This window comes from Leptodactylus fuscus, chromosome 7 (genome assembly GCF_031893055.1).
Source record: "Leptodactylus fuscus isolate aLepFus1 chromosome 7, aLepFus1.hap2, whole genome shotgun sequence".
NCBI classification, from domain to species: Eukaryota; Metazoa; Chordata; class Amphibia; order Anura; family Leptodactylidae; genus Leptodactylus; species Leptodactylus fuscus.
Window position 1 is genome coordinate 141,925,386 of NC_134271.1, and position 23,151 is coordinate 141,948,536.

The 23,151-nt window shown below is 44.9% G+C and overlaps 1 protein-coding gene across 1 annotated transcript; it reads left to right on the plus strand.

Annotated features, from left to right (window-relative positions):
- The first annotated feature begins 1,355 nt into the window (after positions 1-1,355).
- On the plus strand, positions 1,356-18,460 carry LRRC71 (leucine rich repeat containing 71). The gene is made up of 17 exons (XM_075283214.1): positions 1,356-1,380; positions 1,529-1,617; positions 5,438-5,467; positions 5,573-5,707; positions 5,896-6,039; positions 9,227-9,302; positions 9,404-9,478; positions 9,790-9,858; positions 11,071-11,230; positions 11,340-11,423; positions 11,504-11,593; positions 11,669-11,806; positions 11,996-12,110; positions 12,236-12,318; positions 15,311-15,419; positions 15,849-15,970; positions 18,347-18,460. The coding sequence occupies exons 2-17, from the start codon at positions 1,548-1,550 to the stop codon at positions 18,458-18,460; spliced, it is 1,614 nt and encodes a 537-aa protein (XP_075139315.1). The 5' UTR covers positions 1,356-1,380; positions 1,529-1,547.
- The last annotated feature ends 4,691 nt before the right edge of the window (positions 18,461-23,151 follow it).

Here is a 23,151-nt window from a genome sequence, read left to right on the forward strand (position 1 = left end):
AGGCCACATTTTTTCCACTTCATTAGGAGTTCAGCTGCAATAGCCCATCACGGCCACTATACAGTGGATGGCGCTGTCTGCTTCCAGCTCTGTACACTGTGCATGTATCAATCTGATATGGAAGATCTATCAGGGCCAAAGATACCTGCTCTGGGCTTGAACAGCCCCTTAATTTGAGCATGATATTTTGCAGTATGGGACAGATTTCTGAAAATGTTTACGGTATGTTCACACACAGATAGTTCATAGTATTTCCAACCTGGAAAATGTGTTGAAATCAATATGGAAAACGGTTCAAATTTATTTTTCGGACTATAAGACGCACTTTTTTCCCCAAAATTTGGGGGGAAAAGAAGGGTGCGTCTTATAGTCCGAATGTGGCCGCAATACAGACCACTGTAATAGAGAGACGGATGCCGGGGAGGGTTAGACGCCAGCACATGTGCCGGGGCCTGAGACATCGCTACGCTCCGGCCCTGCATGAAGCCAGCAGCGGCAGGAGCGATGCTGCTATTCCGCTCCCCCGTCCCTCCCCGCAATAGCGATGTCTCAGGCCCCGGCATCCACGGCTCCTGCATCACCACTGAATGAAACTTGAAGCCTGGACGTCTCTCCCGCTGACCGCGACAGCACCTGGAATCGGGGACTGTCCCATTGAATCCTGTCTACAGCCGCCAGGCGGGGTGAAGCATTTGTTTCTGCCGCCTGAAGCAGACATCAGAGAACAGCTTGTCCTGGACTGGCTTAGGTCAGCAAAAATGCCACCCTCCCCGGGGCCCTGGCGGTCGCTTCAGGTCGCCTCATGGGAGGTGCAGCGCTGCCGTCAGGTACTGCCTAGATTTCCTGTCTGACTTAGTTTTACCCCAAGTGGCAGATCATGTCATTTGGGGCATTTTATGTCACATGATCACCTATCAATGCCATAAAACTGGTCCTAAGCAACCAATCACAAGGCAGCTTTCAAAATACGCAATGAAAGCTGTGCTGTGATTGGTTGCTATGAGCAGACTAACAATCTATACATATGATGCCTTATACTGCCCCCCTGTGCACTATATACAGTATATAGGCTCTGTATGACCCTGTCTAACCCCATACATACACTACTTAGCTTTAACCCCGCCCATCACTTTAGCCACACCCACTTACCCACGAACTCGCTGACTCTATTTTGGCCTCAGTCCTTGTTACTGTTCACACTTTCATTATCACTTTCTATCCGATTGCTAACCTGCCGTGAAGCAGCGGTCGCCATTTTACCTTCTCCTGCCTGCCCTACTTCCGGCGCTGCGGTCCCGCCTCAGCAGCTGATTGGCTGATTCTGCTGCCGCTCTGCCTAGTCCCAGTTACCATGATGACAGGACGCTGAGGCTGCGGGAGGTGAGTCCTGTATACAGTGTGACCCCCTACTCATCTATACACTACATAGGAGCAAACATGGCGTCTGTAAGCCTTGTGGAACTACAGGTCCCAGCATGTCGGCATTGTACAGGCCTGTTACATCTCACACTTGCTTTATTCCTTGCAGAATTGTGAAGATTGTGACCATGGGGAAGAAGACGGATAAGAAAGACAAGACATTGAAGGACATCAGCGAGGACGAGGCCAGGACTGCAGGTAAGGAGCCGGGGATTGGAAACTAAGCCACTGCCTAATACACAGTCATTGTGCGCCCCCTATAGGGAGGGTGAGAACAGCGCCCCATGTCTCCAGTCACAGGTACGGCCCAATATGTCAGCGGGGCTCCCTCTTGTGTGTGATGACCGCAGTGTATGAGACCATTACTTACTAATAGTCCCTAATGTATCATATAGGGCGCCGTGCACACTGATAATACTCTTATGTTCAGAGACCCCCCATCACTTTTATAGGATGCCCCCCATAAGCATCACAATCCGGGTGTGACTACTGCTAAATCAGTGTATATAGATATATCCTGTGTGATACTGTATACTGAGCTGTGTATCTAATCCTATCCTGTGTGATACTGTATACTGAGCTGTGTATCTAATCCTATCCTGTGTGATACTGTATACTGAGCTGTGTATCTAATCCTATCCTGTGTGATACTGTATACTGAGCTGTGTATCTAATCCTATCCTGTGTGATACTGTATACTGAGCTGTGTATCTAATCCTATCCTGTGTGATACTGTATACTGAGCTGTGTATCTAATCCCATCCTGTGTGATACTGTATACTGAGCTGTGTATCTAATCCTATCCTGTGTGATACTGTATACTGAGTCATGTATCTAATCCTATCCTGTGTGATACTGTATACTGAGCTGTGTATCTAATCCTATCCTGTGTGATACTGTATACTGAGTCATGTATCTAATCCTATCCTGTGTGATACTGTATACTGAGCTGTGTATCTAATCCTATCCTGTGTGACACTGTATACTGAGCTGTGTATCTAATCCTATCCTGTGTGATACTGTATACTGAGCTGTGTATCTAATCCTATCATGTGTGACACTGTATACTGAGCTGTGTATCTAATCCTATCCTGTGTGATACTGTATACTGAGCTGTGTATCTAATCCCATCCTGTGTGATACTGTATACTGAGCTGTGTATCTAATCCTATCCTGTCTGATACTGTATACTGAGCTGTGTATCTAATCCTATCCTGTGTGATACTGTATACTGAGCTGTGTATCTAATCCTATGGTGTGATACTGTATACTGAGCTGTGTATCTAATCCTATCCTGTGTGATACTGTATACTGAGCTGTGTATCTAATCCTATCCTGTGTGATACTGTATACTGAGCTGTGTATCTAAGCCTATCCTGTGTGATACTGTATACTGAGTCATGTATCTAATCCTATCCTGTGTGATACTGTGTGCTGAGCTGTGTATCTAATCCTATCCTGTGTGATACTGTATACTGAGCTGTGTATCTAATCCTATCATGTGTGATACTGTATACTGAGCTGTGTATCTAATCCTATCCTGTGTGATACTGTATACTGAGCTGTGTATCTAATCCTATCCTGTGTGATACTGTATACTGAGCTGTGTATCTAATCCTATCCTGTGTGATACTGTATACTGAGCTGTGTATCTAATCCTATCCTGTGTGATATTATCTGCTGAGCTGTGTATCTAATCCTATCCTGTGTGATACTGTATACTGAGCTGTGTATCTAATCCTATCCTGTGTGATACTGTCTGCTGAGCTGTGTATCTAATCCTATCCTGTGTGATACTGTATACTGAGCTGTGTATCTAATCCTATCCTGTGTGATACTGTATACTGAGCTGTGTATCTAATCCTATCCTGTGTGATATTATCTGCTGAGCTGTGTATCTAATCCTATCCTGTGTGATACTGTATACTGAGCTGTGTATCTAATCCTATCCTGTGTGATACTGTATACTGAGCTGTGTATCTAATCCTATCCTGTGTGATACTGTATACTGAGCTGTGTATCTAATCCTATCCTGTGTGATATTATCTGCTGAGCTGTGTATCTAATCCTATCCTGTGTGATACTGTATACTGAGCTGTGTATCTAATCCTATCCTGTGTGATACTGTCTGCTGAGCTGTGTATCTAATCCTATCCTGTGTGATACTGTGTGCTGAGCTGTGTATCTAATCCTATCCTGTGTGATACTGTGTACTGAGCTGTGTATCTAATCCTATCCTGTGTGATACTGTATACTGAGCTGTGTATCTAATCCTATCATGTGTGACACTGTATACTGAGCTGTGTATCTAATCCTATCCTGTGTGATACTGTATACTGAGCTGTGTATCTAATCCTATCATGTGTGACACTGTATACTGAGCTGTGTATCTAATCCTATCCTGTGTGATACTGTATACTGAGCTGTGTATCTAATCCTATCCTGTGTGATACTGTATACTGAGCTGTGTATCTAAGCCTATCCTGTGTGATACTGTATACTGAGTCATGTATCTAATCCTATCCTGTGTGATACTGTGTGCTGAGCTGTGTATCTAATCCTATCCTGTGTGATACTGTATACTGAGCTGTGTATCTAATCCTATCATGTGTGATACTGTATACTGAGCTGTGTATCTAATCCTATCCTGTGTGATACTGTATACTGAGCTGTGTATCTAATCCTATCCTGTGTGATACTATATATTGAGCTGTGTATCTAATCCTATCCTGTGTGATACTGTATACTGAGCTGTGTATCTAATCCTATTCTGTGTGATATTATCTGCTGAGCTGTGTATCTAATCCTATCCTGTGTGATACTGTATACTGAGCTGTGTATCTAATCCTATCCTGTGTGATACTGTCTGCTGAGCTGTGTATCTAATCCTATCCTGTGTGATACTGTATACTGAGCTGTGTATCTAATCCTATCCTGTGTGATACTGTATACTGAGCTGTGTATCTAATCCTATCCTGTGTGATATTATCTGCTGAGCTGTGTATCTAATCCTATCCTGTGTGATACTGTATACTGAGCTGTGTATCTAATCCTATCCTGTGTGATACTGTATACTGAGCTGTGTATCTAATCCTATCCTGTGTGATACTGTATACTGAGCTGTGTATCTAATCCTATCCTGTGTGATATTATCTGCTGAGCTGTGTATCTAATCCTATCCTGTGTGATACTGTATACTGAGCTGTGTATCTAATCCTATCCTGTGTGATACTGTCTGCTGAGCTGTGTATCTAATCCTATCCTGTGTGATACTGTGTGCTGAGCTGTGTATCTAATCCTATCCTGTGTGATACTGTGTACTGAGCTGTGTATCTAATCCTATCCTGTGTGATACTGTATACTGAGCTGTGTATCTAATCCTATCTTGTGTGATACTGTATACTGAGCTGTGTATCTAATCCTATCCTGTGTGATACTGTATACTGAGCTGTGTATCTAATCCTATCCTGTGTGATACTGTATACTGAGCTGTGTATCTAATCCTATCCTGTGTGATACTGTATACTGAGCTGTGTATCTAATCCTATCCTGTGTGATATTATCTGCTGAGCTGTGTATCTAATCCTATCCTGTGTGATACTGTATACTGAGCTGTGTATCTAATCCTATCCTGTGTGATACTGTATACTGAGCTGTGTATCTAATCCTATCCTGTGTGATACTGTATACTGAGCTGTGTATCTAATCCTATCCTGTGTGATACTGTATACTGAGCTGTGTATCTAATCCTATCCTGTGTGATACTGTATACTGAGCTGTGTATCTAATCCTATCCTGTGTGATACTGTATACTGAGCCGTGTATCTAATCCTATCCTGTGTGATACTTTCTGTTGAGTCATGTATCTAAGCCTATCGTATGTGATACAGTCTGCTGAGTCGTGTATCTAAGCCTACCATGCCCTACGTCCTCCATCATAATATATCTAGTTAGTATACACAGTATATACCTGCCTGTGCTATATACTGTTACTAATAGATGTTCATTCTTCTCTCAGGTAGTCAGGACAAGACATCGCTGACTGTTGGTAAGAACTTCTTAAAGGGGAGCTCCAGTTATTAAAGGGAAGCTCTTTGGGATCTTGGCGGTATACTATACCATTATATTACCATATCCTCCTCCACCCCTGCAGAGGACTACCAGTGCACCGGTAATCTGGAGCAGGACTTCACCGAGCTGTGCAGCCGCCTGGGCTACATCGAGATTCCTAAGGTGGTCCCAAGACCGCGGCCCCCCACCACTCCGGCCTCCGAGAAAACCGTGTTCGGTAAGTGTCCTTCTATCCTTACATCAGGGAATTGCACTGTGAGCAGTTTCTTAAAGGGGTATTCCGACAATAGGCAAATTCTGCTGGGGAGAACTGCGGATAAGGCCTAGGGTCCGTCATTGGAGTGCCCTTAGTGGCAGAGTTCCCCTTTATGTTTGTTCTCTATATCTCTCCATTATGATTTGCAGCAGATGACCCCGGCTACACGTCTGATAAGGATAGCCAGGGCGGTCCGGGCCCTCACAGAGACCGCTACTCCTACTTCAAGCCGAGTATCCGGGTAGAGCTGGAGAGCGACGATGGACGATCTGTCCGAGAAATCTCTATCAGAGGTGACTGAGACGACCTCTAGTTCCATCTTATTTCCCCCCCCCAGGACTTCCCTACAATCCCTGCAGCCCTACTCAGGTTAAAGGGGTTGTTCGGAGAGTTAAACCTACCTGATGTCTCTGAAGGTTTCCAGTCTAGTTCCAATTGGGTCATGTGATTGGAAACCATCCGGGGTCAGGGGCTGTTTCCGATTATGTGATCAGGACCCCTGGGTTCAGTGTGATGAAACTACCGGAGGAAGTCAGGTTAAATTAACTTCCCGGACAACCCCTTTAACATTGCCCACGATGCCATAAAGATGGGCACAAGCTAAGCCCTCCACCACGTACCACAGGCCTTATGTCTATGGCAGCTACTCCACTGGATTATGTCCTGCTGTCCCTTGCACTACTTCCAGTTATTTGCCACATATTTGGACACAGTGGCGTAACTAGGAATGGCGGAGCCCCGTGGTGAACTTCTACCATGAGCCCCCACCCACCCCCGACCAACACCGAAGACCTCGACTGACGGACACCCCCACACATTCCTGAGCGCTCTATTATGCCCCATAGTGGCCCTTGCACACAGTATTATCCCCCATAGTGGCCCCTGCACACAGTATTATCCCCCATAGTGGCCCCTGCACACAGTATTATCCCCCATAGTGGTCCCTGCACACAGTATTATCCCCCATAGTGGCCCCTGCACACAGTATTATCCCCCATAGTGGCCCCTGCACACAGTATTATCCCCCATAGTGGCCCCTGCACACAGTATTATGCCCCATAGTGGTCCCTGCACACAGTATTATGCCCCATAGTGGCCCCTCCACACAGTATTATGTCCCATAGTGGCCCCTGTACACAGTATTATGCCCCATAGTGACCCCTGCACACAGTATTATGCCCCATAGTGGCCCCTCCACACAGTATTATACCCCATAGTGGCCCCTGCACACATGATTATGCCCCATAGTGGCCCCTGCACACAGTATTATGCCCCATAGTGGCCCCTGCACACAGTATTATGCCCCCATAGTGACCCCTGCACACAGTATTATCCCCCATAGTGACTCCTGCAAACAGTATTATCCCCCATAGTGGCCCCTGCACACAGTATTATGCCCCATAGTGGCCCCTGCACACAGTATTATGCCCCCATAGTGGCCCCTGCACACAGTATTATCCCCCATAGTTGCCCCTGCACACAGTATTTTCCCCCGTAGTGGCCCCTGCACTCAGTATTATCCCCCATAGTGGCCCCTGCACACAGTATTATTGCCCCATAGTAACCCTTCACACAGTATTATCCCCCATAGTGACCCCTACACACAGTATTATGCCCCATAGTGGCCCCTGCACACAGTATTATGTCCCATAGTGACCCCTACACACAGTATTATGCCCCATAGTGGCCCCTGCACACAGTATTATGCCCCATAGTGGCCCCTGTACACAGTATTATGCCCCATAGTGGCCCCTGCACACAGTATTATGCCCCATAGTGGCCCCTGCACACAGTATTATGCCCCATAGTGGCCCCTGCACACAGTATTATGCCTCATAGTGGCTCCTGCACACAGTATTATGCCCCATAGTGGCCCCTGCACACAGTATTATGTCCCATAGTGGCCCCTGCACACAGTATTATGCCTCATAGTGGCCCCTGAACACAGTATTATGCCCCATAGTGGCCCCTGCACACAGTATTATGCCCCATAGTGGCCCCTGCACACAGTATTATGCCCCATAGTGGCCCCTTCACACAGTATTATGCCTCATAGTGGCTCCTGCACACAGTATTATGCCCCATAGTGGCCCCTGCACACAGTATTATGTCCCATAGTGGCCCCTGCACACAGTATTATGCCTCATAGTGGCCCCTGCACACAGTATTATGCCTCATAGTGGCCCCTGAACACAGTATTATGCCCCATAGTGGCCCCTGCACACAGTATTATGCCCCATAGTGGCCCCTGCACACAGTATTATGCCCCATAGTGGCCCCTGCACACAGTATTATGCCCCATAGTGGCCCCTGCACACAGTAGTATGCTCCATAGTGGCCCCTGCACACAGTATTATACCCCATAGTGGCCCCTGCACACAGTATTATGCCCCATAGTGGCCCCTGCACACAGTATTATGTCCCATAGTGGCCCCTGCACACAGTATTATGTCCCATAGTGGCCCCTGCACACAGTATTATGTCCCATAGTGGCCCCTGCACACAGTATTATGCCCCATAGTGGCCCCTGCACACAGTATTATACCCCATGGTGGCCCCTGCACACAGTATTATGCCCCATAGTGGCCCCTGCACACAGTATTATGCCCCATAGTGGCCCCTGCACACAGTATTATGCCCCATAGTGGCCCCTGCACACAGTATTATCCCCCATACTGGCCCCTGCACACAGTATTATGCCCCATAGTGGCCCCTGCACACAGTATTATGCCCCATAGTGGCCCCTGCACACAGTATTATGCTCCATAGTGGCCCCTGCACACAGTATTATCCCCCATAGTGGCCCCTCCACACAGTATAATGTCCCATAGTGGCCCCTGCACACAGTATTATACCCCATAGTGGCCCCTGCACACAGTATTATGCCCCACTGTGGAGACCCATGATAAATTATTATACTCTGGAGTCTTTTCAGACCCCAGAGTATAATAATCGGAGACCCAGGGGGGATACAAACATAAAATCCACTGTTACTTACCTATCCCTGGCTCCACTGCACTTCTCGGTGTTGTCGGCCATCTTCAATGACGTCCGGGATGTCAAATTACTTGGAACGTCACATGACCCAGGACGCAGGCCCCGGTCATGTGATGTCAGGGACAGTGTTTTTTATGATCTCTTACCTCTCTCCGGCCTCTGCTCATTATACTCGGGGGTCTGAAAAGACCCCCGAGTATAATGATAGTGTCTGTGGGGCCCACGGTGTCACTTACCGATCCCGGCCCCTGCCAGAATCGGTAAGCAAATAGGGCCTATTACCAGCTGGAGTAACTCCTCCTAGTAACGGCCTATTAAGGAAAAAAAAACGCAACGGTAATGGCTGTCGCCGGGTCCCCTAATGTCCCGGGCCCTGTGGCAGTCGCTATCACTACTACCCCATTAGTTACGCCTCTGTTTGGACGCCATCTTGGTGACCGCCTATGACCTTCTAGATCTAATGTGAGCTCTCTTACGTTACAGGTTGGAAGATCGATGATAAAATGATGGGGATCTTTGCCAAGTGTCTGCCGGCTCTCCCCAACCTGTACAAGATCAAGTGAGGAGACCATAAGCCTATCTGACGCCCCGCCACATGCGTGCTCATATAATACCGCCATTGCTGTGCCCTTATTCTCAGTCCTTTATGTGTTCCCCCAGCTTGTGGAACGTCGGCCTCACGGACAGAACCTTCTCCCTACTTGTGGACGTCCTACAACATTGTCCAAGTGTCAGGTAAGGAGGGGAGACCTCAGCAGTGGTATCACGGTGGGCCCGTATGGGGTTGGGTGCTACTTTACATACAGTATATCTACCAGGTTCACAGTAACCACAGCATCCCTATCATATAGAAAACCACACGCCGCAGAGAAAGTATGTGGTCCTACAGATCAGAGGGCTGCACCTGCTGCATTCTGGGTATAAGTGATGTCCCCATGAGGGAACTCCTACCGAGTACCACAAAGTCACATTTTAAAAGCAGAGGACCCCTTTATTGAGTTTGAGTTCACACTTTACACATATACTTACATTTTTGTGTTTCCCAGGGTTATTTCACTTGAAGGAAACCCTCTGCCTGACCAGTCATATTACAAGTTAATCTCAGACGATTCAGGGTAAGTAAAGTCATCCTTAAAGGGAATGTCATGCCAATAACCCTTTAGTGATCACACTGTTTTTACGTTTTTCCATCTTCAGATACCAAACCTTATAACTTTTTTTTTATTTTTCTATCCCTTGACTGTATAAGGAGAATGTTTTTTTTTGTTTTTTTTTTGTAGTAGTAGTGTGTGATGGCACTATTTTTGGGGTAGATATACCTCATGAATTAACTTTTATTAACTCTTTGTGGGATTAGAGAAAAAAACTGTGATTTTGCCATTGACTTCTTATGCTATAGATTTTGTGCCATTCACTGTGCGGCTTAAATATACTCACTGGGTCATTACAATTACATTGATACCAAATTTGCATAACTTTTTTTAAAGGGATCCTTTCATTGGATTCCATTTTTTCTGACTAACACGTAGGAATAACCTTAAGAAAGGCTATTCTTCTCCTACCTTTAGATGCCTTCTCCACGCCGCGGTTCCGTAGAAATCACGGTTTTCTTTGGTATGCAAATGAGTTCTCTCACAGCACTGGGGGCGGTCCTCAGCACTCAAACAGCACTGGGAGCGTCCCCAATGCTGCGAGAGAACTCTCCAGCGCCACCTCCATCTTCTTCTGGAACAGCCTCTCCCTGGGTCTTCTTCTGTCCTGGGTTTCAATCTTCTAGGCCTTGGGCAGTGCCAATTACGTATACCCAGGCCACAAGAAAATGGCCACTTACACCAGCTTACTGTGTAAGTGGCCATTTTCTTGTGGCCCGGGCATGCGCAATCGGCTCTACCCGAGACCCAGAAGATTGAAACCCAGGACAGTAGACGACACAGGGAGAGGCCGTTGCAGACGAAGATGGAGGCGTAGCTGGAGAGTTCTCTCGCAGCACTGGGGACGCCCCCAGTGCTGTTTGAGCACTGAGGCCCACCCCCAGTGCTGCAAGAGAACTCATTGGCATACCGAAGAAAACCGGGATTTCTACCGAATGGCGGCGCGGAGAAGACATCTAAAGGTAGGAGAAAAATAGCCTTTCTTAAGGCTATTCCTACGTGTTAGTCAGAAAAAAAGGATATCCAATGTTAGGATCCCTTTAAGTTTTACTACTTTTGCATAGTAAAATCCTTTTTTGTAATAATCCCCCCACACACACCCCATCGTCACTTTAATAGGCAATTTATCTGGCATCTACTATTACCTGTCACACCTTTGTCCTTCCCTCCCTATAGGCTGGTCCATATATCACTCAGAAATAACCAAATCAATGACGAAGGGGCCCGACACATCGGCCAAGCCCTGCGGAGCCTGAAGATGACCAGCAAGAACCTGGCCACACTAGTCCTCAGCTACAATCACATCACAGACCTGGGGGCGGGTTACATTGCCCAGGTCAGGACTGATCCTCAGTCCCCTCATTATCATGGTGGAGGGCCGGGGGTGCAGGTAGATTTGTCCTCCTCTGCTCATTATACACAATCTACATTGTATTTTATTCCAGGCCTTAAAATTCAACCGGTCATTGCTGTCCCTTAATCTGTCCAGTAACCAGATCGGAGATCAAGGGGCGCTCGCCTTGGCCGAGGTTGGTAAGGAATGTGATATTCGTATATAGGTCTGTGCTGTCATATATATAGTATAACAGTGTGTCATGTTCGGGTCTAGATGCTGGGACGCTTTGCTTTATCACATCCAGAAATAGTGGAGAGAAGACGACTGCTCCTGGAGGAGGAGGTGCAGGACCAGCCGAGATCGGTGAGGACCACGATAATGTGCTCCATCTGCTTATACAGCCAATGTAAGGGTTAATGGGTGCCTATTTCTTTATAGCCGGTAACGTCACGTCATGCCGATACCAAAAGCGAGCGACCGCTAAGTCATCACAGCAGCTCAGCTATGGATAAAGGGGAGAAATCCCAAGCGCATAAGGCTAAATCCAGTGTCTCAAAGAAGAAGGAGAAGGAAAAGGTAAGGAACATGTCAAGGCCCCAATACAGATCACATCAAAGTTTGCTAAATTTTGACAGGACTGCCTGACCATCTTATAAGTCTGAGGTCCCTCACCATAAATCCCATATGGACAGACTGAGCTCTGCTATATCATAAGTTGTAGAGCTAACCCTTTAGCATAAATTGCCTAATGTTCATTTATTTCAGGATCTCCAAAAGAAGGAAGACAAGGCAAATGTTAGCAATGTGACAAGTGGCTCCACTACTGTGACCATGCAACCAGGACCAAATAAGAAAGAAGACCCAAAAAACGCCAAGAAACGTAAGAGGGGTGCAGGACTATATACTGGCTGGTATCAGAGACTGGGGTGCACAGGTGCTTTCTGATAAATTGTACTTATTAGGTTATATTCACAGTGTAATAATGATGACTGTGATATCTTATAGAAACGGCCAACTCTGACCAAAAAAACACACGGGGAAAACCGGTTAAGTCTGCCACCAAGAGAGCGCCATTACCTGAGCATGAGGTAGGAGACAAGACATCCTGAGGATCTACACTACACAGCCCTGCCCAATTTATCTATAAGAATATAACTACTATAATACTGCTCCTATGTACAAGAATATAACTACTATAATACTACCTCCTATGTACAGGAATATAACTACTATAATACTGCTCCTATGTACAAGAATATAACTACTATAATACTACCTCCTATGTACAAGAATATAACTACTATAATACTACTCCTATGTACAAGAATATAACTACTATAATACTACTCCTATGTACAAGAATATAACTACTATAATACTACTCCTATGTACAAGAATATAACTACTATAATACTGCCTCATATGTACAAGAATAGAACTACTATAATACTACTCCTATGTACAAGAATATAACTACTATAATACTACCTCCTATGTACAGGAATATAACTACTATAATACTGCTCCTATGTACAAGAATATAACTACTATAATACTACTCCTATGTACAAGAATATAACTACTATAATATGGCTCCTATGTACAAGAATATAACTACTATAATACTGCTCCTATGTACAAGAATATAACTACTATAATACAGCCCCCTAAGTACAGGAATATAACTACTATAATACTGCTCCTATGTACAAGAATATAACTACTATAATACTACTCCTATGTACAAGAATATAACTACTATAATACTACTCCTATGTACAAGAATATAACTACTATAATACTACTCCTATGTACAAGAATATAACTACTATAATACTACTCCTATGTACAAGAATATAACTACTATTATACTGCTCCTATGTACAAGAATATAACTACTATAATACTACCTCCCATGTACTAGAATATAACTACTATAATACTACTCCTATGTACAAGAATATAACTACTATAATACTACCTCCCATGTACTAGAATATAACTACTATAATACTAATCCTATGTACAAGAATATAACTACTATAATACTACCTCCCATGTACTAGAATATAACTACTATAATACTAATCCTATGTACAAGAATATAACTACTATAATACTAATCCTATGTACAAGAATATAACTACTATAATACTACTCCTATGTACAAGAATATATCTACTATAATACTGCTCCTATGTACAAGAATATAACTACTATAATACTACTCCTATGTACAAGAATATAACTACTATAATACTAATCCTATGTACAAGAATATAACTACTATAATACTACTCCTATGTACAAGAATATAACTACTATAATACTGCCTCATATGTACAAGAATATAACTACTATAATACTGCTCCTATGTACAAGAATATAACTACTATAATACTACTCCTATGTACAAGAATATAACTACTATAATACTACCTCCCATGTACTAGAATATAACTACTATAATACTGCTCCTATGTACAAGAATATAACTACTATAATACTACTCCTATGTACAAGAATATAACTACTATAATACTACCTCCTATGTACAAGAATATAACTACTATAATACTGCTCCTATGTACAAGAATATAACTACTATAATACTACTCCTATGTACAAGAATATAACTACTATAATACTAATCCTATGTACAAGAATATAACTACTATAATACTACTCCTATGTACAAGAATATAACTACTATAATACTACCTCCTATGTACAAGAATATAACTACCGTATTTTTCGGACTATAAGACGCACCGGACCATAAGACGCACTAGGTTTTAGAGGAGGAAAATAGGGAAAAAAAAAATTTTAAGGAAAAAAAATTGGTGAAATATTTAATAACCTAATAATATAATATTTCACCAATGTAAATAGAACCGGGGGATTTCGGACACAGGGATACCAAATGTGTATGTGTTTCACAGTAATGTTTTTGTTTTATATGTATTCTAGGGATATGGGGGTGATTTGAACATTATCTATCTAATCTATCTGTCTGTCTGTCTGTCTATCTAATCTCATCCATGGATGGAAAGAGACACCCTGCAGTGAAGCTATGCAAGAAGAGAAAAAGGGGCGGGCCAGACGGGTGAAGGAGGTGTGGTTTTCTAAGCAAACTTGAAAACACGCCTCTTTCACCCGTCTGGCTCGTCCCTCCTTCACTGCCTCTCAGATCTTACTCCTGCAATGAAGCCACACAGGCAGGGAAGTAGGGGCAGGCCAGACGGGTGAAGGAGGCGTGGTTTCAAGCTTGCCGAGAAAACCACGCCTCCTCCTCCCGTTTGGCCCGCCCCTCCTTCCCTGTCTGTGTGGCTTCATTGCAGGAGCGAGATATGAGAGGCAGTGAAGGAGGGGCGGGCCAGACGGGAGAAGGAGGCGTGGTTTTCTCGGCAAGCTTGAAACCACGCTTCCTTCACCTGTCTGGCCCGCCCCTACTTCCCTGCCTCTCAGATCTCGTTCCTGCAAACACGCGACACAGACAGGGAAGGAGGGGCAGAGCAGGCAGGCACCGTGCTGCTCTCCTTTTGATTCCCAGACGCTGGACACAGACGCTGCACACGCTGCATTCGGACTATAAGACGCACACACATTTTCCTCCCATATTGGGAGGAAAAAAAGTGCGTCTTATAGTCCGAAAAATACGGTACTATAATACTACTCCTATGTACAAGAATATATCTACTATAATACTGCTCCTATGTACAAGAATATAACTACTATAATACTGCTCCTATGTACAAGAATATAACTACTATAATACTACTCCTATGTACAAGAATATAACTACTATAATACTGCTCCTATGTACAAGAATATAACTACTATAATACTGCTCCTATGTACAAGAATATAAATACTATCATACTGCTCCTATATACAAGAATATAACTACTATAATACTACTCCTATGTACAAGAATATAACTACTATAATACTACTCCTATGTACAAGAATATAACTACTATAATTCTGCTCCCATGTACAAGAATATAACTACTATAATACTGCCCCCTATAGGTGATTATGCTTCTAGGAGTACAATACATTTTCTATTATTTTCAGCAGGCGGAGCCAAGTGAAGTCATTAACCCTTTGCTGGAATCAGCAGAATTTCGGGATGGAAATGTTTATCTCCCTGGAAACAAAGTTCTGATCAGCCTAAACCTTTCTAGTAAGTAGAGTGTCCGGCGCTGTATATACTGTGCACAGTAGAGCCGTATACATCCCCCGGGTGTGTTGGTCCTGGTCCATCACTGTGGCTTTAGACACACAGACACTAACCTGGATAAAAAGCAACAGAGTGACCGGGTAATGCTGAAAAATATGGAGAACGAGCGCCCCCTGCAGACAGCACAAAATATATAATACTAGAAATACTGATATCTCATAGGATCTCATGGTTAGAAAAACATGGCTGCCTTCTACTGTGAAACAGCGCCACACTTATCCACAGGTTGAGTGTGGTATTGCAGCAAACTAAACTGCAGTACTAGACACAACCTATCAACAGGTGTGGTGCTGTTTTGGGGTAGATAGCAGCCATGTTTTTCTAATATTGGACAATCCCTTTCATGGGTTTTTTGGCATTTCCAATTTATAGGAAACAAAGTCACTGAGGAGGGTCTGAGGGGCTTCCTGGCAGCAATGGAGACTCAAGTACAGGAGACGAAACCAGCGACTGGTTCCAGGGCTAACACAGGACTACTGCGGCTATCTCTGGGGGTAAGGCAGCTACAGTCTGGAATCCTGGGGGGTGCAAGGTCTGATCCAAAATAAAGGAGTTCTCCATTTTGAACAATCCCTATTTTTTAGAAAGGGGCCCCCATACTGAGATCAGTAGTGACCTGCTGTAATCTGTGGGAGACCTTGGCAGTAAGTGTTCAGTTTCTATGCAGCGCCACCACAGGGGAGATGAAGTATTACACAATGTCCATTCCTATCAGTGGGTTATCTGTGTAATCCAGGACAGGTCGGGTCCTCCAGAGTGAGAGACACTCTACACTCACCGGCCACTTTATTAGGTACACTTGTCCAACTGCTCGTTAACACTTAATTTCTAATCAGCCAATCACATGGCGGCAACTCAGTGCATTTAGGCATGTAGACATGGTCAAGACAATCTCCTGCAGTTCAAACCGAGCATCAGTATGGGGAAGAAAGGTGATTTGAGTGCCTTTGAACGTGGCATGGTTGTTGGTGCCAGAAGGGCTGGTCTGAGTATTTCAGAAACTGCTGATCTACTGGGATTTTCACGCACAACCATCTCTAGGGTTTACAGAGAATGGTCCGAATAAGAAAAAACATCCAGTGAGCGGCAGTTCTGTGGGCGGAAATGCGTTGTTGATGCCAGAGGTCAGAGGAGAATGGCCAGACTGGTTCGAGCTGATAGAAAGGCAACAGTGACTCAAATAGCCACCCGATACAACCAAGGTAGCCAGAAGAGCATCTCTGAACGCCGCACAGTACGTCGAACTTTGAGGCAGATGGGCTACAGCAGCAGAAGACCACACCGGGTGCCACTCCTTTCAGCTAAGAACAGGAAACTGAGGCTACAATTTGCACAAGCTCATCGAAATTGGACAATTGAAGATTGGAAAAACGTTGCCTGGTCTGATGAGTCTCGATTTCTGCTGCGACATTCGGATAGTAGGGTCAGAATTTGGCGTCAACAACATGAAAGCATGGATCCATCCTGCCTTGTATCGGTAACGGTTCAGGCTGGTGGCGGTGTCATGGTGTGGGGAATATTTTCTTGGCACTCTTTGGGCCCCTTGGTACCAATTGAGCATCGTTGCAACGCCAAAGCCTACCTGAGTATTGTTGCTGACCATGTCCATCCCTTTATGACCACAATGTACCCAACATCTGATGGCTACTTTCAGCAGGATAATGCAATGCCATGTCATAAAGCTGGAATCATCTCAGACTGGTTTCTTGAACATGACAATGAGTTCACTGTACTCCAATGGCCTCCACAGTCACCAGATCTCAATCCAATAGAGGAGCATCTTTGGGATGTGGTGGAACGGGAGATTCGCATCATGGATGTGCAGCCGACAAATCTGCGGCAACTGTGTGATGCCATCATGTCAATATGGACCAAAATCTCTGAGGAATGCTTCCAGCACCTTGTTGTATCTATGCCACGAAGAATTGAGGCAGTTCTGAAGGCAAAAGGGGGTCCAACCCGTTACTAGCATGGTGTACCTAATAAAGTGGCCGGTGAGTGTATATAACCTCGCTTCTCTCTGGCCAAGACGTGAGGATCCTGAGGGGTAACAAGAGTACCCTACTGAGTATATACGCACATCCTAGAGAGCTCTATGTAGCAGTTTAACAATATATTCCTCCACCTAGTGGACTGGGGAGGAATTACAGAAAGAATCTATTACAGAGACAGGCCCCTTTAAGATAGATAAATCCTTAACCTAAAGGGATTGTCCAAAATTTTTAATTTATGACCCTAAATACCTGATTGGCCCAGGCAAGGATCAGCTGTACGGACGTTGGCTCCATGCCCTGTATAGTGGCCAGTACTGGTACTACACGCAAGACTGGCTAAGTGTATGCCATACATTAAAAATTCCTGAACAACCCCTTTAAGACAACTCACCAAGGGCTTCTGCAGAGGGCGTAGGTGGGTTACTATCACTGTCATCAGTCCTTGTCACTAGGGTGTGGGAGGAAATCCCCAAAAATACAGAGAGGGGAATACACGAGGTTACCCTTTTAGTGAACAATTTTGGAAGGTACTGGTTCACATTGAGGAGACTCGCTTACAGGCAGTGCTACCTGGGAAAAATATGCAAATTAGCTTTTCACCAGGGGTAAGAAAACTGTCTCTCTAGTGCCCCCCTATGGGCAACTAACTGTAAATGAATGTCCAACCCATTAAAGATTAGGGTCGGAAATTGACTTATAGGTGGCGCCAGTGAGACAGTTCTCTTCCTTCTGGAGGAGAGCTCATCTGCATGTATACATTCTTGTAAAGGGACGTCTTATGTAGGTATATAGCCAATGATATAGGTATATAGATATAAGGCCCCAGCTGGTATATAGGTACATATATAATCCTGGACCTCTCCCCCGAATCTCTAGAAGAACAAGTTTCCGGCAGAATCCCCGACCTTTGCCCAGATCCAGGAGATTATGATCTCACGCGACCCCATCCACAAGTCCTCCAGATCTTCTGTAGATGAGCAGATGATGTGACGGGATGAAGAGTGACATCATTACTCGAAGGAGGTGACATCATCAGATCTGTAGTGAAGCCTTTGTAGTTCGATTTTCTTCCATTTTTTGTATATCTAATAAATGGATTGATATTCTCGCTCTCTGCAGTCGTTCCCTTTACTAACTCCTAAAATGTTCCACTTCTGGGGCACCAGCTGCAGCGCTGCTTTCATCCTTGTGGCTGTTTTTGGTAGTACAGCTCAACCCCAGTTGTTTTTATAGGACTGAGCTGCACTACCAGATGTGAACACGTGATCACTGATGGCGCTGTTGGGTACTGCTCCTTGGGTGTCCATCTTCTTTCTTGGTGATCAATGGTATTGGGTTGAAATCACAGTACACTACCCGTTATTATCTTACTAGATGGCGCTGTGTCCCACATGCTTTGTTGCCAGTTACAATGCCAGCAGGCAGTAAAGGCCCCTGTATGATGAGTGTGACACTACTAGTGGAGTAGATAACACCGCATCAATGTCAGTGACACGGGCACAGCGCAGTCATGTCACGTGAGTGTAGCTGTGAGCAATGCAATGCAGTGACCACACGGTGGCAGTATATCATAAAGAATACTCTGCACCAGATACACACTATCTGAATTACTATAGCACTAACATATACTGCAGCACTGTACAACTGGGAAGAAAATTATATCAGTGCACATACACTAGTACCGGTCACATATCAGTGCTCATACACTAGTACCGGTCACATATCAGTGCTCATACACTAGTACCGGTAACATATCAGTGCTCATACACTAGTACCGGTGACATATCAGTGCTCATACACTAGTACCGGTAACATATCAGTGCTCATACACTAGTACCGGTCACATATCAGTGCTCATACACTAGTACCGGTCACATATCAGAGCTCATACACTAGTACCGGTAACATATCAGTGCTCATACACTAGTACCGGTCACATATCAGTGCTCATACACTAGTACCGGTCACATATCAGTGCTCATACACTAGTACCGGTCACATATCAGAGCTCATACACTAGTACCGGTAACATATCAGTGCTCATACACTAGTACCGGTGACATATCAGTGCTCATACACTAGTACCGGTCACATATCAGCGCTCATACACTAGTACCGGTAACATATCAGTGCTCATACACTAGTACCGGTGACATATCAGTGCACATACACCAGTACCGGTCACATATCAGCGCTCATACACTAGTACCGGTCACATATCAGTGCTCATACACTAGTACCGGTGACATATCAGTGCACATACACCAGTACCGGTCACATATCAGCGCTCATACACTAGTACCGGTCACATATCAGTGCTCATACACTAGTACCGGTCACATATCAGTGCTCATACACTAGTACCGGTCACATATCAGTGCTCATACACTAGTACCGGTCACATATCAGTGCTCATACACTAGTACCGGTCACATATCAGTGCTCATACACTAGTACCGGTCACATATCAGTGCTCATACACTAGTACCGGTCACATATCAGTGCTCATACACTAGTACCGGTCACATATCAGTGCTGATACACTAGTACCGGTCACATATCAGTGCTCATACACCAGTACCGGTGACATATCAGTGCTCATACACCAGTACCGGTGACATATCAGTGCTCATACACTAGTACCGGTGACATATCAGTGCTCATACACTGGTACCGCTCACATATCAGTGCTCATACACTGGTACCGCTCACATATCAGTGCTCATACACTAGTACCGGTCACATATCAGTGCTCATACACTAGTACCGGTCACATATCAGTGCACATACACTAGTACCGGTCACATATCAGTGCTCATACACTAGTACCGGTGACATATCAGTGCTCATACACTAGTACCGGTGACATATCAGTGCTCATACACCAGTACCGGTGACATATCAGTGCTCATACACTAGTACCGGTGACATATCAGTGCTCATACACTGGTACCGGTGACATATCAGTGCTCATACACTGGTACCGCTCACATATCAGTGCTCATACACTGGTACCGCTCACATATCAGTGCTCATACACTAGTACCGCTCACATATCAGTGCTCATACACTAGTACCGGTCACATATCAGTGCTCATACACTAGTACCGGTCACATATCAGTGCTCATACACTAGTACCGGTCACATATCAGTGCTCATACACTAGTACCGGTGACATATCAGTGCTCATACACCAGTACCGGTGACATATCCGTGCTCATACACCAGTACCGCTCACATAACAGTGCACATACACCAGTACCGGTCACATATCAGTGCACATACACTAGTACCGGTCACATATCAGTGCTCATACACTAGTACCGGTGACATATCAGTGCTCATACACTAGTACCGGTGACATATCAGTGCACATACACCAGTACCGGTCACATATCAGCGCTCATACACTAGTACCGGTCACATATCAGTGCTCATACACTAGTACCGGTGACATATCAGTGCACATACACCAGTACCGGTCACATATCAGCGCTCATACACTAGTACCGGTCACATATCAGTGCTCATACACTAGTACCGGTCACATATCAGTGCTCATACACTAGTACCGGTCACATATCAGTGCTCATACACTAGTACCGGTCACATATCAGTGCTCATACACTAGTACCGGTGACATATCAGTGCTCATACACCAGTACCGGTGACATATCCGTGCTCATACACCAGTACCGCTCACATAACAGTGCACATACACCAGTACCGGTCACATATCAGTGCACATACACTAGTACCGGTCACATATCAGTGCTCATACACTAGTACCGGTGACATATCAGTGCTCATACACTAGTACCGGTCACATATCAGCGCTCATACACTAGTACCGGTAACATATCAGTGCTCATACACTAGTACCGGTGACATATCAGTGCACATACACCAGTACCGGTCACATATCAGCGCTCATACACTAGTACCGGTCACATATCAGTGCTCATACACTAGTACCGGTGACATATCAGTGCACATACACCAGTACCGGTCACATATCAGCGCTCATACACTAGTACCGGTCACATATCAGTGCTCATACACTAGTACCGGTCACATATCAGTGCTCATACACTAGTACCGGTCACATATCAGTGCTCATACACTAGTACCGGTCACATATCAGTGCTCATACACTAGTACCGGTCACATATCAGTGCTCATACACTAGTACCGGTCACATATCAGTGCTCATACACTAGTACCGGTCACATATCAGTGCTCATACACTAGTACCGGTCACATATCAGTGCTGATACACTAGTACCGGTCACATATCAGTGCTGATACACTAGTACCGGTCACATATCAGTGCTCATACACCAGTACCGGTGACATATCAGTGCTCATACACTAGTACCGGTCACATATCAGTGCTCATACACTAGTACCGGTCACATATCAGTGCTCATACACTAGTACCGGTGACATATCAGTGCTCATACACCAGTACCGGTGACATATCCGTGCTCATACACCAGTACCGCTCACATAACAGTGCACATACACCAGTACCGGTCACATATCAGTGCACATACACTAGTACCGGTCACATATCAGTGCTCATACACTAGTACCGGTGACATATCAGTGCTCATACACTAGTACCGGTCACATATCAGCGCTCATACACTAGTACCGGTAACATATCAGTGCTCATACACTAGTACCGGTGACATATCAGTGCACATACACCAGTACCGGTCACATATCAGCGCTCATACACTAGTACCGGTCACATATCAGTGCTCATACACTAGTACCGGTGACATATCAGTGCACATACACCAGTACCGGTCACATATCAGCGCTCATACACTAGTACCGGTCACATATCAGTGCTCATACACTAGTACCGGTCACATATCAGTGCTCATACACTAGTACCGGTCACATATCAGTGCTCATACACTAGTACCGGTCACATATCAGTGCTCATACACTAGTACCGGTCACATATCAGTGCTCATACACTAGTACCGGTCACATATCAGTGCTCATACACTAGTACCGGTCACATATCAGTGCTCATACACTAGTACCGGTCACATATCAGTGCTGATACACTAGTACCGGTCACATATCAGTGCTCATACACCAGTACCGGTGACATATCAGTGCTCATACACCAGTACCGGTGACATATCAGTGCTCATACACTAGTACCGGTGACATATCAGTGCTCATACACTGGTACCGCTCACATATCAGTGCTCATACACTGGTACCGCTCACATATCAGTGCTCATACACTAGTACCGGTCACATATCAGTGCTCATACACTAGTACCGGTCACATATCAGTGCACATACACTAGTACCGGTCACATATCAGTGCTCATACACTAGTACCGGTGACATATCAGTGCTCATACACTAGTACCGGTGACATATCAGTGCTCATACACCAGTACCGGTGACATATCAGTGCTCATACACTAGTACCGGTGACATATCAGTGCTCATACACTGGTACCGGTGACATATCAGTGCTCATACACTGGTACCGCTCACATATCAGTGCTCATACACTGGTACCGCTCACATATCAGTGCTCATACACTGGTACCGCTCACATATCAGTGCTCATACACTAGTACCGGTCACATATCAGTGCTCATACACTAGTACCGGTCACATATCAGTGCTCATACACTAGTAC